Source organism: Ochlerotatus camptorhynchus, unplaced genomic scaffold, assembly GCF_037179485.1.
Source record: "Ochlerotatus camptorhynchus isolate MF236.1 unplaced genomic scaffold, CSIRO-AGI_Acam_v1.1 ptg000463l, whole genome shotgun sequence".
NCBI lineage: Eukaryota > Metazoa > Arthropoda > Insecta > Diptera > Culicidae > Ochlerotatus > Ochlerotatus camptorhynchus.
In genome coordinates, this window is record NW_027040949.1 from 285811 (window position 1) to 301918 (window position 16108).

General features: G+C 46.9%; 3 protein-coding genes across 3 annotated transcripts; all 3 read left to right on the forward strand.

Annotated features, from left to right (window-relative positions):
* Positions 1–208: 208 nt before the first annotated feature.
* LOC135712189 (myosin heavy chain, muscle-like) lies at positions 209–8491 on the forward strand. Its single transcript, XM_065235153.1, has 14 exons — positions 209–514; positions 576–719; positions 780–1154; positions 1223–1385; positions 1494–1597; positions 1670–2077; positions 2148–2318; positions 2380–2966; positions 3034–3151; positions 4407–4670; positions 4755–5851; positions 5922–6000; positions 6061–7236; positions 7306–8491. The coding sequence occupies exons 1-14, from the start codon at positions 308–310 to the stop codon at positions 8227–8229; spliced, it is 5817 nt and encodes a 1938-aa protein (XP_065091225.1). The 5' UTR covers positions 209–307; the 3' UTR covers positions 8230–8491.
* Positions 8492–11316: 2825 nt separating this feature from the next.
* On the forward strand, positions 11317–12204 carry LOC135712192 (DNA ligase 1-like). The gene is made up of 2 exons (XM_065235154.1): positions 11317–11473; positions 11594–12204. Exons 1-2 carry the CDS (start codon positions 11317–11319, stop codon positions 12202–12204), a joined length of 768 nt encoding a protein of 255 aa, XP_065091226.1.
* Positions 12205–13274: 1070 nt separating this feature from the next.
* LOC135712193 (uncharacterized) lies at positions 13275–14496 on the forward strand. The gene is made up of 2 exons (XM_065235155.1): positions 13275–14409; positions 14471–14496. Exons 1-2 carry the CDS (start codon positions 13275–13277, stop codon positions 14494–14496), a joined length of 1161 nt encoding a protein of 386 aa, XP_065091227.1.
* Positions 14497–16108: the final 1612 nt, after the last annotated feature.

Sequence of the window (16108 nt, forward strand, 5' to 3'; positions counted from 1 at the left end):
GCAATTTCATCATGGACACCCTTTACGATAAGGGCTCATTAATCGCTAGTTAATCAAATAGAGAAATCGCTTAACACGGCTGATGTTATTCTTATCAAAGGCTTGGCTATAATTGATCTGAAATGACTCTCTGCTGAAGTAGCTTGAACCGTCACACGACTGAAAATATATTTCAACTATTCTTATTCATCCCACCATTGCAGGAAGGGCGCTACTCAGGGTTGAAGCGAATATCTACGAATACAATTTAAGCGTGTCTCTCACCAGCCCCCGTCTCGACCTAAAGTAAGTTAAACCAAGCCCCAAGATGCCGAAGCCAGTCGTTCAGGTCGGAGGTGATCCCGATCCCTCCGAATGGCTGTACATTTCGGAGGAGATGAAGCGTATCGATCAGAGCAAGCCTTACGACGCGAAGAAAGCCTGCTGGGTTCCAGATGAAACGGAAGGTTACGTGCAGGGTGAAATCAAGGCCACCAAGGGTGAATTGGTCACCGTTTCCTTGCCCAATGGAGAGGTAATGCACGATGTTTCCAACGGTTGCCGAAGGGGAGACTCATTTTTATTCCTTTTCTCAGACTAAGGACTTCAAGAAGGATCTGGTTGGTCAGGTCAATCCACCAAAGTACGAAAAATGCGAGGATATGTCCAACTTGACATATCTTAACGATGCCTCTGTCTTGCATAACTTGAGAGAGCGATACAGGGCCAGGCTCATCTATGTATGTACCCGTTTTCATCATCAAATTCCGCTCTAATGTTTCTTTACAACACACAAACAGACCTACTCCGGCTTGTTCTGTATTGTCATCAACCCTTACAAACGTTGGCCGCTGTACACCATGCGAGTTGCCAAGATGTACCGTGGCAAGCGTCGTAATGAAATTCCACCACATCTGTTCGCCATCTCTGACGGTGCTTACGTCAACATGTTAACTAACAAGGATAACCAGTCTATGCTGATTACCGGTGAATCTGGTGCCGGAAAGACTGAGAACACTAAGAAAGTCATTGCGTACTTTGCCACCATTGGTGCCTCGAGCAAGAAGGAAGTCGAAAACAAACCCTCCCTGGAAGATCAAGTCGTCCAGACCAATCCCGTACTCGAAGCCTATGGTAACGCCAAGACCGTCCGTAACGATAACTCTTCCCGTTTCGTAAGTTGTTCGTGAAAATTCAGCACAATCATGAGGAACTCTGACCGTTTCCTTCCAACACTATATAGGGTAAATTCATCCGTATTCACTTTACCGCATCCGGTAAGCTGGGTGGTGCTGATATTGAGACCTATCTGCTGGAGAAAGCTCGTGTCATTTCCCAGCAGACCTTGGAGCGCTCGTACCACATCTTCTACCAGATGATGTCCGGCTCTGTCAAGGGGCTGAAAGGTAAGTACTTCGCCTGTAGCTACAGGCCTGGGTGAGGCTAGCGCCTTCCCTCAAGGAGCAACATTTGGAGTTCAAATATTATGACCATCGATTTTTACTCACCTACAGAAATGTGCTTCCTGTCCAACGATATCTACGACTACTTCAATGTCTCCCAGGGAAAAGTCACCATTCCCAACGTCGATGACGGTGAAGAATGTAGGCTGACTGATGTAAGTCGTATGACATCCTAAAACGAACATATCTGCTACTGTTTTTTTTTTTTTCATTCTCGGCATTACTAGGAAGCTTTCGATATCTTGGGCTTCACCCAGGATGAGAAGGACAACATCTACCGAATTACGTCCTCTGTCATGCATATGGGTGGCATGAAGTTCAAGCAGAAGGGTCGCGAAGAGCAAGCCGAGGCCGACGGAACGGAGGAAGGTGACCGTGTCGCCAAGCTGTTGGGTTGCGTCACTGAGGATCTGTACAAGAACTTGCTGAAGCCACGTATCAAGGTCGGCGCCGAGTTCGTCACCAAGGGTCAGAACAAGGACCAGGTCACCAATGCCGTCGGTGCCCTCTGCAAGGGTATCTTCGATCGTCTCTTCAAGTGGCTGGTTAAAAAGTGTAACGAAACGCTGGATACCAAGCAGAAGCGTGCTCAGTTCATCGGTGTGCTGGATATTGCTGGTTTCGAAATTTTCGACGTAAGTTTGCAATGGGGTTCTTTTTAGTTGGAGTGCAATTGACCTGAAGTAAACGTTAAATTTTCTCTAGTACAACGGTTTTGAGCAGCTCTGTATTAACTTCACCAACGAGAAGCTGCAGCAGTTCTTCAACCATCACATGTTCGTCCTTGAGCAGGAAGAATACAAAAAGGAGGGTATCAACTGGGCCTTCATCGATTTCGGTATGGATCTGCTAGCCTGTGTAGAACTGATTGAAAAGGTTTGTGAGTCGTTTACAGTCAATCAGCTGATCCAAATTAATCGAAATGTTCTATCTCTAGCCCATGGGAATCCTGTCGATTCTGGAGGAAGAATCTATGTTCCCCAAGGCAACCGATCAAACATTTGCTGAGAAGCTGATGACAAATCACTTGGGTAAGTCTGCCCCATTCATGAAGCCAAGACCCACGAAACCAGGTATCCCAGCTGGTCATTTTGCCATCGGTCACTACGCTGGTGTCGTCACGTACAATATCACTGGTTGGCTGGAGAAGAACAAGGATCCTCTGAACGACACCGTCGTCGATCAGTTCAAGAAGGGCACGAACGCGCTGGTGGTAGAGATCTTTGCTGACCATCCAGGACAGTCCGGCGAGCCAGCCGGCAAGGGTGGACGTGGCAAGAAGGGAGCTGGTTTCGCCACTGTCTCTTCATCTTACAAGGAACAGTTGAACAACCTGATGCACACTCTACAGTCGACTTCGCCTCACTTTGTCCGTTGTATCATTCCTAATGAACTTAAGCAGACCGGTCTCATCGATGCCCACTTGGTCATGCACCAACTGACCTGTAACGGTGTGCTTGAGGGTATCCGTATTTGCCGTAAAGGTTTCCCCAATCGAATGATGTACCCTGACTTCAAGCAGCGGTAGGTCGATATTCTACTATTAGTGAAGTTTTTTTTTGATGATTGCGAACTTCGATTTGATTTTCAGCTATCTCATCTTAGCACCAGCTGCCATGGAGGCCGAAGCGGAACCAAAGAAGGCCGCCGAGAAGTGTTTCGAAGCTATTCAGCTGGATCCTGACTCCTACCGTATTGGTCACACCAAGGCGAGCATTTTGCACCTTTTTTTCTTTGTATCCCGAACCGTGTCGTCTTTGTCCTGCTACCAGTCCCGATGGTTCATCATGAATCACGTCTGGATTTGAATGCATAGTTGACCAACCTTTCCACCCGTGTGGCGTCTATTGTGATCGTCCAACACCGACTGTATTCGTCCTTCACTTGTGATCGTCCAATATCAGTTGTGATCGTCCTTCTGTGAAGTTCAACAGCACATGAAAATCTTACCAACTCACGGGACTCGGGGTCTTTCCGGAGTTTTCGCTGTCCGTTCGTTTCTAGGAGCAGCACTGCACAATATCTGAATCTGTGCGAGGAACCTGTAGCTGCACTTTACAACATGAAGGGCAACTCTTCAAACATAAAAATGCGACAGATAACAATTATGAGACATTGCCGATAATAGATTGATGGAAAACTAAAGATGCTGAGAGCTTACGGTAAATACAATACAATAATCCATACATTCAAATGAGTTTGGAGTTTAAGGGTGAAGTAACTCTCAACAAACAGGAAAAAACATCATTCACACTGCCAATAAGTTGAAGCTTGCAATGGATTACCGTTTATTTTACATCCACCTGTTAAGGTGATTCCTAGTAGAGCCAAAAATGACCGCCACGTAGGCTATACATGCCCTTCCACCTCGAATTTTCAATTACACAAATCTCGGAAATGTATGCCCCATTTCACCTGAAATTGCCACTTCATGTATGTTGCAGTACAGCAAACGTGAAATAATAGTTTAAATGTGGTACGATTCTAGCAAGCTGATATTTGTGCACTTAAAGTTTCGACGTGGTTACGAAAAACAGGATCTCTCAGCGAAACACCTTAATGTTCAATATCTGAGACCGACACACGCAAGCGGCCCTTATGACACAAGAATAAGTTGAAAAAGACGAGAAAATCAATTCAATCAAACACAAGAGTTCTGGACATTTTGGACACTACCTGAAGATTTGAATTAAGCGGCAGGAATAACGTTTCCAGTTAGAAAGTTCACAGGAGACTTCTGCATGGAAAACGAATGTATATATCTCGAAATTCATACACACTCCCTTTATGTCTCGCCAAAATGTTTGCCCATGTATTTCGCTCCTATTAAATGTTGTTACCATATCCATGTCTTCACGTAGAAATTCTGTTGCGAAAATGAATGTAACCGAAAATTTCACCTTTCCCTCGCCGTTTTGCACCCTGGTCGCTGGTGCCCAATGTATTCCGTTGCCTCCTGAACAGGTCTTCTTCCGTGCCGGTGTCCTGGGTACGATGGAGGATTTCCGTGACCAGCGTCTGTCCAAGATCATGTCCTGGTTGCAGTCTTGGTGCCGTGGCTACTTGGTCCGCAAGGAGTTCACCAAGATGCAGGAGCAGCGCAAGGCCCTGGAAATTGTTCAGCGCAATCTGCGTAAGTACCTGAAGCTCCGTACCTGGGCCTGGTGGAAGCTGTGGCAGAAGGTCAAGCCGCTGCTTAACGTTTCCCGTGTTGAGGACCAGATCGCTGTAAGTATGACATCTTTGGAATATCTAAAAAATTAATTATGATCAATACTGTTACATGCTCTCACTCCATAATTCAACCTACAGAAACTGGAAGAGAAGGCCACGAAGGCTACGGAAGCCTTGGAGCGGGAAGAGAAGATGCGCAAGGAACTGGAATCCATGAACAGTAAGCTGTTGGCCGAAAAGACCGCCCTGTTGGATTCGTTGTCCGGCGAGAAGGGAGCTCTCCAAGAATACCAGGAGAAAGCTGCCAAGTTGACTGCCCAGAAGAACGATCTCGAAAACCAACTACGTGACACTCAGGAACGCTTGGCTCAGGAGGAAGATGCCCGTAATCAACTGTTCCAGACCAAGAAGAAGTTAGAACAAGAGATTTCCGGACAGAAGAAGGATGCTGAGGATCTGGAACTGCAGATTCAGAAGATCGAACAGGACAAGGCGTCCAAGGATCACCAGATCCGCAACTTGAACGATGAGATTGCCCACCAGGATGAACTGATCAACAAGTTGAACAAGGAAAAGAAGATGCAGGGTGAAGTCAACCAGAAGACAGCCGAAGAATTGCAGGCAGCCGAGGATAAGGTGAACCATCTGAACAAGGTTAAGGCCAAGCTCGAGCAAACTCTTGATGAACTGGAGGACTCTCTGGAACGCGAGAAGAAGCTGCGCGGTGATGTTGATAAGGCCAAGCGCAAGGTCGAGGGTGACCTGAAGCTGACTCAGGAAGCCGTCTCCGACCTGGAGCGTTGCAAGAAGGAACTGGAGCAGACCATCATGCGAAAGGATAAGGAAATCTCTGCAATGTCCGCCAAGCTGGAGGATGAACAGAACCTGGTCGGCAAGCTGCAGAAGCAGATCAAGGAACTGCAAGGTCGCATTGAGGAATTGGAGGAGGAAGTCGAAGCCGAACGTCAAGCTCGTGCCAAGGCTGAGAAGCAGCGCGCCGATTTGGCTCGTGAACTCGAGGAGCTGGGAGAACGCCTAGAAGAAGCCGGTGGTGCCACCTCTGCTCAGATTGAACTGAACAAGAAGCGTGAAGCTGAACTTGCTAAACTGCGCCGAGATTTGGAGGAAGCCAACATACAGCATGAAGGCACGCTGGCTAACCTGCGCAAGAAACACAATGATGCCGTTGCTGAAATGGCAGAACAGGTTGATCAGCTCAACAAACTCAAAACAAAGTATGTATTGACCGAAATGCTTAAAACTTTTGGCAAAGGAGTTTTCTAACCTCATTTTTTCATCCACTAGGGCTGAACACGATCGAGCAAACATGTACAATGAACTGAACAACACTCGCTCGGCCTGTGATCAACTATCCCGCGATAAGGTAACGTACCGCGGTAGCCAAAACTAACGTATCTCTAATCCTAACTTCTTTACATTCCAGGCCGCCCAAGAGAAGATTGCCAAGCAGCTGCAGCATACGCTGAACGAAGTGCAAGGCAAGCTGGACGAAACCAACCGCACTCTGAACGACTTTGATGCCGCCAAGAAGAAGCTGTCCATTGAGAACTCTGACCTGTTGCGTCAGCTGGAGGATGCCGAGTCCCAAGTTTCGCAGCTAAGCAAAATTAAGATCTCACTCTCTCAGCAACTGGAGGATACCAAACGTCTCGCCGACGAGGAAGCTCGAGAACGAGCAACCCTTCTCGGCAAGTTCCGCAACCTGGAACACGATCTTGACAACCTGCGCGAGCAAGTTGAGGAGGAAGCCGAAGGCAAGGGAGACATCCAGCGCCAGCTAAGCAAGGCCAACGCTGAAGCTCAACTGTGGCGCAGCAAGTACGAATCCGAGGGTGTTGCCCGTGCTGAAGAACTTGAAGAAGCCAAGAGGAAGCTCCAGGCACGTCTTGCCGAAGCCGAAGAAACCATCGAGTCGCTCAACCAGAAATGTATTGCTCTGGAGAAGACCAAGCAGCGATTGGCTACCGAAGTCGAGGATCTGCAGCTGGAGGTTGATCGTGCTACCTCCATTGCCAACGCTGCCGAGAAGAAGCAGAAGGCCTTTGACAAGATCATTGGAGAATGGAAGCTCAAGGTCGACGATCTGGCTGCCGAACTGGATGCCTCGCAGAAGGAATGCCGTAACTACTCCACCGAACTATTCCGACTCAAGGGTGCCTACGAAGAAGGTCAGGAACAGCTTGAAGCAGTCCGTCGTGAGAACAAGAATTTGGCTGATGAAGTCAAAGATCTGTTGGACCAGATCGGCGAAGGTGGTCGCAACATTCACGAAATCGAAAAGTCTCGTAAGCGTCTGGAGGCTGAAAAGGATGAACTGCAAGCCGCACTTGAGGAAGCTGAAGCTGCTCTGGAACAGGAGGAGAACAAAGTGCTGCGTGCTCAGCTGGAGTTGTCTCAGGTCCGACAGGAAATTGACCGTCGCATCCAGGAGAAGGAAGAGGAATTCGAAAACACTCGCAAGAATCACCAACGTGCATTGGACTCAATGCAAGCCTCTCTGGAAGCCGAAGCCAAGGGTAAGGCTGAGGCCCTGCGCATGAAGAAGAAGTTGGAAGCGGACATTAACGAGCTTGAGATTGCCCTGGATCATGCTAACAAGGTAATTTGGGATTTTCAGTAGTATGTGAAACGAAGATTATTATTTTTTTATTTGAATTTCCTTTCTTAGGCAAACGCCGAAGCGCAGAAGAACATCAAGCGCTACCAGCAACAGCTGAAGGATTGTCAAACCGCACTGGAGGAGGAACAACGTGCACGTGATGATGCCCGAGAGCAGCTTGGAATTTCTGAACGCCGTGCCAACGCTCTGCAGAACGAACTGGAGGAATCGCGCACCCTGCTGGAACAGGCTGACCGTGGCCGTCGCCAGGCTGAACAGGAGCTGAGCGACGCTCATGAACAGCTCAATGAAGTTTCCGCACAGAACGCCTCCATTGCCGCAGCGAAGAGGAAGCTCGAGTCTGAACTGCAGACCCTGCACTCCGATCTGGACGAGTTGCTGAACGAAGCGAAAAATTCCGAAGAAAAAGCCAAGAAGGCAATGGTTGATGCAGCCCGTCTAGCTGATGAACTCCGTGCCGAACAGGACCATGCACAAACCCAAGAGAAGCTGCGCAAGGCGCTGGAGCAGCAAATCAAGGAACTCCAGGTCCGCATAGATGAAGCCGAAACCAACGCCCTGAAGGGAGGCAAGAAAGCCATCCAGAAACTGGAACAGCGAGTCCGCGAATTGGAATCTGAACTGGATAACGAACAGAGAAGACACGCCGATGCCCAGAAGAACCTGCGTAAATCCGAACGTCGCATTAAGGAACTGACCTTCCAGTCCGAGGAGGACCGCAAGAATCACGAACGCATGCAGGACCTCGTCGACAAGCTGCAGCAGAAGATCAAGACTTACAAGAGGCAGATTGAGGAAGCCGAAGAAATTGCCGCTCTGAATCTGGCCAAATTCCGCAAGGCGCAGCAGGAACTGGAAGAAGCCGAGGAGCGTGCTGACCTTGCCGAGCAAGCTGCCACGAAATTCCGCACCAAGGGAGGACGTGGTGGTTCAGCGCAGCGTGGTGCCAGCCCGGCATTGAGTACATTGTAAACATTTCGTTTTCCGCTTAAATTCGACTCTACACTCTCATCTGCATCTTCACCAAACGGAAGCCAATGCTGATCGGACTATTGTGAGAAATTTGTCAGAAAGTCTCCTTTTTTTTATTTCAACGAACCATTTTCATACTGTCAGGAAAATGATACACAACAAACGATGAAAGAATGACTATTTATTAGATTTAATATCCCTACTATTACGGTTATTTTTTTTAAATAACAATTGCAAGAAAATACATTGGATACGTGCAAAACTGGGTATTTGTATTGATGCAGCCACCGATAATGGTTATCCGAACATACTAAAATAGATCGGCAAATTTAACAGTGGCCCTTATTACGGGTGTCACTTCACGGTGAAAACGAAGTGAAGTGACCAGTTGTCACAGTTCGAAATACCTAATCTTACTCGTGACGGAATCCATCTTTTACATAAAGGATGAGACGTTAATAAATATGTCATGTAAAATTAAGTGCTCCGATACTGAAAACTTTGATTGAGCTGAATTTAGCGTCAATTATGACTAAATTTTATGTCAAAATTGACGCTCGTATATGTCAGTTTCAGAGAACCTAAATTTACATCAATTTTTCTAAGTGTGTAGCTCATCGAACATTTTTGGCTATCGATATAATATTGCGCTGATTTGGTTGAGTGTGTAAGAGTCATTTTAAGAAAAATTCCATTGAAGTGTACACTCAATTTTGCAATACACTGTATTACCATCCAATGGAAAAAAAATTATAAAAATGAAAAATGTCAGCCGGGTTTCTAAGATGCATAAGGTCCTAAGTAACCTTGATCGATTCTCTCCATCGACTTAATTTTGACGTAGGGCTACGTCTGTCTTTCCTATACTGTGGGGTCACATTCTGAAATCGATTGTTCTTCTTTTTCTGCCCATTTCAACATTATTGCTTATCGCATATTAGCTTATTGCGTACTCTCAACTTAGTATTCTAGATGCACTTCTACAGTTATTCATGGAGAGGTTTCTTTTTTTTATCCTTGGTTTGTTTTCCGTCGATCTTGTTTTCCGTGTTGAGCTCCAATGCTACCGACGCCAGGGAGGCAGCTCCCACACCTGAACCCTACCCATCGAACCATCAATTCATGAACCGGGGACCAACGGCTTTTATGCCTCAGAATATCCCGGCGGCGCCAATTGGGATTGAACCCAGGCCTGCTGGGGTGAGCGGCAATCACGCTTACTACTACACCACAAGCGCCGCTCATGGAGAATTTTCGATGCCTATACCATTTTTGCATTAGTATAATTGTGTGGCAAGTACAATCATAGGGCTTAGATCTAATTTTGGTCGTACTAAGCACATCCCTTCATTTGCCTCTATTTTTCAAGCGGATTTTTTTTATATAAAATAGAATGTTTTCAGTGCAGATGACTTTTAAATGCATTTACCTTTCCGTACGTACCGTAAGGTTTGATAAAGCGTAACAAATTGTTGAGATATTGTTAAAAATTTAACACTGCTTCTGAACCCCAAACTCGGCCTACGGATTCTTAACTCGGCCTAACGCATTGAAACTGCCATTGAAACGCCAAGGAATTCACTTCGGCCTATCGGATGAAGATAAAAATTGGTTCGGTCATAGCTCTTCTTTTGTTTTTGAGAATAATGGATACAAAAATTCATATCACGCGTTCTTATTGACTTTGTTTGGTAGCTTTTGAGCTAAAGTATCGTACCAAGCGCACAATTGACTTGTTAACGCCGTAATCATGGAATTATTTGATGTTTTATGCTCAATAGGCCCAAAATGGGTGATTAGGCCGAAATAGTTCTCTACCCTACTATATGCCCAGGGAAGTCGAGAATTAATTTCCAATCCGAAAAATTCCTAGACTGGACTGGGAATCGAACCTAGCCACCTCCAGCATGGTCTAGCATTGAAGCTGCGCCTTTACCGACTGAGCTAAGGGATGAAATCGATTGTGTGGCTGGAATTGTGGTGAATTGTGAGTTTTTGAGATTGGCTTTTGGATGATCGGAGTGTGCGATTGGGATTGGTGATGAAAGTTCCAGCTAAGGTATTGTGAAAATTAAATGGTAGAATCGTTATTCATATCAAATTATCGTGCAGATTAAGAATTCCCTGATTTGTTTTTCGTCGATCTTGTTTTCTGTGCTGAGAACCAATGCTACCGACGCCAGGGAGGCAGCTCCCACACCTGGACCATACCTATCGACCCATAAACTCATGAACCGGGGACCAACGGCTTTACTTCCCTTCCCTTGCAATTTAACTGGTTTGGATTAATCTCGGGGTAGCAACCATTAATATATGCAGTCAATCTAAGCTAAGCTTAATTAAAGCCTAAATAACGATTTGTGGAGTATTTGGGGGTTCGAAATCTTTAATCGCGTTTGTTTCCTTAATTAAGGCCTAAATCGCGATTTGAGGGGTGTCAACACCGCAGGGCAGCAAACCCAACACAACGGTGTGTGTAGCTGCGGTTGGCGTACCTAATGTTATTTCCGTTTCGTACCGTTGTCAGAAATGAAGAAAGGGAAGAGAAAAACAAAACCAAAACAAACCAAACACAATTTATAAATGGATATTGTAGCAGATAGAAATTGTTAGCAGATAGAGTGAAATTATAGAGGAATTTATCAAGGAATATTTCGGATCATAAAGGTTGTCTATACTGTGCATCTGGTTTCCCGTCGGCGATCTGAACATAGAAGGAAATTATAATTTTCTTTTGTTGAAGCTGATTAAATTGTAAGTAGTTCTAGCAGTTACCTGGAAAAGAAAAAAATTTACATAAAATAATTAATTAGTGGAACAGGCTAAGCTAGCGACGATTTGAACGGGAGAATTCGTGGTAATTAGAAGGAAGAGCTAGAACGAGGAAACGGTTCGGTAGCGCACAAAATCAGAATTAGACCACTTCTTCTAAGTTCTGCATCAAATTTATCGAATTTAATTTTCTAATAAAATCATAATATTACAGTTTGAGCTGCCACAAAAAAGAGGCTGCTACAAAAGTTTTGGTTTGGTATCCGAACATTCTCAAAAAGAAGTGTACGAGAATCGGATAAACCTCAAAGCGCTATGGCCAATCCTGCTCCACCCGTTCTGAACCTCACGGAGACTCCTTGTGCGTCGTGCGATGAAGTTTCGACCGAAAATGAGGAAATGATCGGTTGTGATGGTTGCCAACGTTGGTACCATATCCGTTGCGTCGGGATTACTGATGCGAAGAAGGAAGGTACGTGGTACTGTACCGAAGAACCATGTCAACGGATCAAGAAGAAGTAGAGTCGCAGCAAGCAAAATAACGATGATTCGGATCGCTCCAGCGTCAAATCCGACCGTGCGCTCGCTCTAGAGCATAAATTGAATGCGATGGAGGAGAAACAAAAACGGATGGAGCAAGAGCTGGAAATGGAGATGAAGATTAAAAAGAACGAGATGGAGTTCAAGCGATCCATTGAGATGAAGCGGATGCTGTTGGAGAAGCAGTTACGCGAAGAGGAAGAAGAAGAAAAGCTGTTCCAGGAGGAGATATTGAAGCAGCAAAAAGAGCAGTTGAACCGGATGAAAGCTGGGCAGCAGTCGTTCGCGGACAAAATGAAGGAACTGGATGAAGCTATGTCGGAGACGAAGAACACCGAAAAGAAGAGAGCAACAAAGGACGTCGATGCCGGCGAAGGTACTTCAGGAGTAAAGCCAAAACTGCGCCATTCGAAGATCAGAAAATTGACGGAGCAGAATTTGAAGAAGTTGAGAGCTGCTCGATACGAAAATTCGGATGAAGACGATGAAGATGAGACAGCTGATGAAATGGAGGATGATCAAACCGAATCCGGCGAAGAATCCGATGGTGTTTCGGAGAAAAGTGTAATTACGACGAACAGCAAGTCAACGAAAAAGTCCGGTAGATTGAGCCAACACGGGCTGGGGCAGGCACGATCCGGGCCGACCAGAATTCAACTGTAAGTAAAAGACTACCCACATTCTCTGGAAAGCCGGAAGAATGGCCGTTGTTCTACGGAATGTACCAAACATCGAATGAAGCCTGCGGTTACTCGGACATTGAAAACCTGGTGCGGCTGCAAGAATGCCTGAAGGGTCCGGCTCTGGAGATGGTGCGTGGACAACTTCTTCTGCCGAAATCGGTTCCGAAGGTTATTGGAAAACTTCGCCAGTTATACGGCCGCCCAGAACAGCTACTGCAGAGCCATTTGGAGAAGGTCCATAAGCTGGAACCACCGAAAGTGGGTAAGCTGGCCAGTTTCATTCCGTTCGGCACGGCAGTCGAGCAGCTGTGCGAACACTTGGAGGCGGCGGAACTCAAACAGCACCTGATAAATCCGCTGCTAATTCAAGATCTGGTTGAAAAGCTCCCAGATAACGACAAGCGCGAGTGGGTGCGCTTCAAGCGCGGGAAAAAGAAAGTAACCCTCTCCGAAATAGTCTCGAAGGCCTGCGAAGCGAACGTCAGCATGCACTACATGTCAACCGGAAAGTTTAGCAGCGACAACCGTTCGGGGAATGCCCAAAGCAAAGCGAAGGAGAAGGGTGTGGTGTTCAACCACAACGAAGCTGAGAAACGTCAATCCGGCGTTGGAGAACGAAGTACTCCAGAGCCTCGGTGAGCAGAAACCGGTTTCAGCCGTCCACATCACCGAAGACAAAGTAACGTCACACGAACGCGTGCTAGGTATGATCTGGGATCCGGATCGTGATGAATTATCTTTCTCTACCCAACATCGCCAAGAGCATCTTCCGTACCGTTCCGATTCAAATTTCGGACGATTCAAATTTCGGACACTTTCATTTTTAATTAAATATTACATCCAGTTAGAAACAAAGTAATAATGTTAAATGATCGTGGAGGGCACTAGTCAAAAAAATTTAAAATTTACAAGACATGTGGATCATATTCGACCGAGATAATCAACTTTTAAAAGTGTCCGAAATTCGAGTTTAAGTGTCCGAAATTTGAATCGGCACGGTACCTATGCGGAGACAAACGGCCAACGAAACGTGCGGTGTTAAGCTGCGTCATGTGCTTCTTCGATCCGCTTGGTTTACTTTCTCCGTTCACGATCCACGGAAAGATCAGCGTGCAGCACTTATGGCGTAGTGGCTGCGATTGGGACGACGCGATTAACGACGATTGCTGGGAAATGTGGAAGCGCTGGATTGCTGTACTGCCGGAAGTCGAGAACATTTGGATTGCACGTTGCTATCTTGGAGATTCCTTGTCGTCTGCGGTTGAGTCAATTGAAATTCACATCTTCACGGATGCCAGCGAACACGCATACGGCTGTGTTGCGTATCTGCGAGTAGTCATCGACGGAGCTGTGCGGTGTATTCTAGCTATGTCTCGATCGAAAGTGGCACCGTTGAAGTGCCAGTCAATCCCGCGACTGGAGTTGATGGCGGCTGTACTTGGAGCGCGGATGGGTCAAACGATGATCGCTACGCATTCACTGAAAATCGATCGATGCGTACTGTGGACAGATTCACGAACGGTTTGGAGTTGGATCCGGTCTGACCAACATAAATACAAACAGTTTGTTGCGTTCAGGATCGGAGAAATACTGGAGTTGACACGAGCGACGGATTGGCGATGGGTTCCAACGAAGCAGAATATGGCGGACGTCCTGACGAAATGGCATCGGGGTAACGATCTGGAAAGCGATGGGGTATGGTTCACGGGTGCACCGTTCCTGCACCAGCCCGAAGACCAGTGGCCGACTATGGAGGTAACGATCGAAGAGACGTACGAGGAAGCCAGGGGCCACGTGACATTCCATGGCGTGGTTGAAGTAGACCGATGCTCGAGATGGACAACGCTGCAAAGGGTGATGGCGTGTGCGGTCAGGTTCATCGACAATTGCAAACGCAAGGTAGCAGGGCTGCCGATAGTCACCTTGAAGGCAACAGATAACCCGCAACATCAAATCCTGGTACCGATGCAATCGATAGAACGTCCGCTCGAGAGAGATGAGTTTCGAACTGCGCAGATCATCCTGAGGAAGCAAGCACAGTTCGAAGGATTCCCAGATGAGATGAGCATCCTCACCAAGAATCTGGAACAACAACCAGATGCAGTAATGGAAACGGTGAAGAAGAGCAGTTGCCTGTACAAATTGCCTCCGATTCTGGACAAAGAAGGTGTGCTGCGGTTGGGTGGTAGAATGAATATGTCCGTCGACATACCTTTCGACAAAAAGTGTCCAATAATTCTGCCAAGAAAGCACGCGACGACGGAAAAGCTGATCCAGTTCTACCACGAGAAGTATGGACACGCCAATCGAGAGACGGTGATGAACGAGCTTCGCCAAAGGTTCTGGATTCCGAACACCCGAGCTGCAAACCGTCAAGTGATGAGCAATTGCGTGTGGTGTAAAGTCCATCGCTGTCAGCCGCATGTTCCCAGGATGGCACCGCTTCCGATACAGCGAGTCACACCCTATCTGCGACCGTTCAACTCGGTGGGTATCGACTATCTAGGTCCGATAGAAGTGACTTTGGGACGAAGAAAGGAGAAACGATGGGTCGCGGTATTCACTTGTTTGGCTGTACGAGCGGTACACCTAGAAGTGGTGCGTAGTCTCTCAACGCAATCCTGCTTGATGGCCCTTCGAAGGTTCAGCTGTAAGCAAGGCGTACCACAGGAAATTTTCTCGGACAACGCGACGTGTTTCGTAGGTGCCGATAACGAGTTGAAGAAGATCAACAGCGACTGTGCGACCAGCATAACGAACGATAATACCGCGTGGCACTTCAATCCACCGGCTGCGCCGCACATGGGCGGCATCTGGGAGCGGATGGTGAGGTCGGTAAAGGAGGCGATGAAGGCGCTGGACGATGGGCGAACATTGTCCGACGAGGTTCTGCACACAACACTAGCTGAAGCAGAGGACATGATTAACGCCCGGCCGCTAACGTACATACCGCAGGAATCAGCTGAGGAAGAAGCGATTACCCCGAACCATTTCCTTCGTGGGCCGGTGACAAGTGTGGATTTGGTGGTCCAGCCAGTGGACATTGCGGAGGCTCTACGAGATACTTACAAGCGTTCTCAATACCTGGCGAACCGAATGTGAGAAAGATGGTGCAAGGAATACTTGCCGACAATCAACAGACGGACGAAGTGGTTCGAGGAGCAGAAGCCGCTACAGGTGAACGACCTGGTCTTCATAGTGGATGGAAAAACCCGGAAAAGCTGGATCCGAGGGATCCTCGAAGAGATACTCCGAGGACCAGACGGAAGAGTGAGGCAAGCGATAGTGCGGACGGCTAGAGGAGTCTACCGGCGTGCTGTAGCGAACTTAGCGTTGATGGAGGTCTGAAAGTAAATCCGTGACTTCCGGAGGAACTACCGGATGTTACGGGCTGGGGTATGTCAACACCGCAGGGCAGCAAACCCAACACAACGGTGTGCGTAGCTGCGGTTGGCGTACCTAATGTTATTGCCGTTTCGTACCGTTGTCAGAAGTGAAGAAAGGGAAGAGAAAAACAAAACCAAAACAAACCAAACACAATTTATAAATGGATATTGTTAGCAGATAGAAATTGTTAGCAGATAGAGTGAAATTATAGAGGAATTTATCAAGGAATATTTCGGATCATAAAGTTCGTCTATACTGTGCATCTGGTTTCCCGTCGGTGACCTGAACATAGAAAGAAATTATAATTTTCTTTTGTTGAAGCTGATTAAATTGTAAGTAGTTCTAGCAGTTACCTCGAAAAGAAAAAAAATAACATAAAATAATTAATTAGTGGAACAGGCGTATAGGAAAGCTAGCGACGATTTGAACGGGAGAAGTCGTGGTAATTAGAAGGAAGAGCTAGAACGAGGAAAAGGTTGTGTAGCGCACAAAATCAG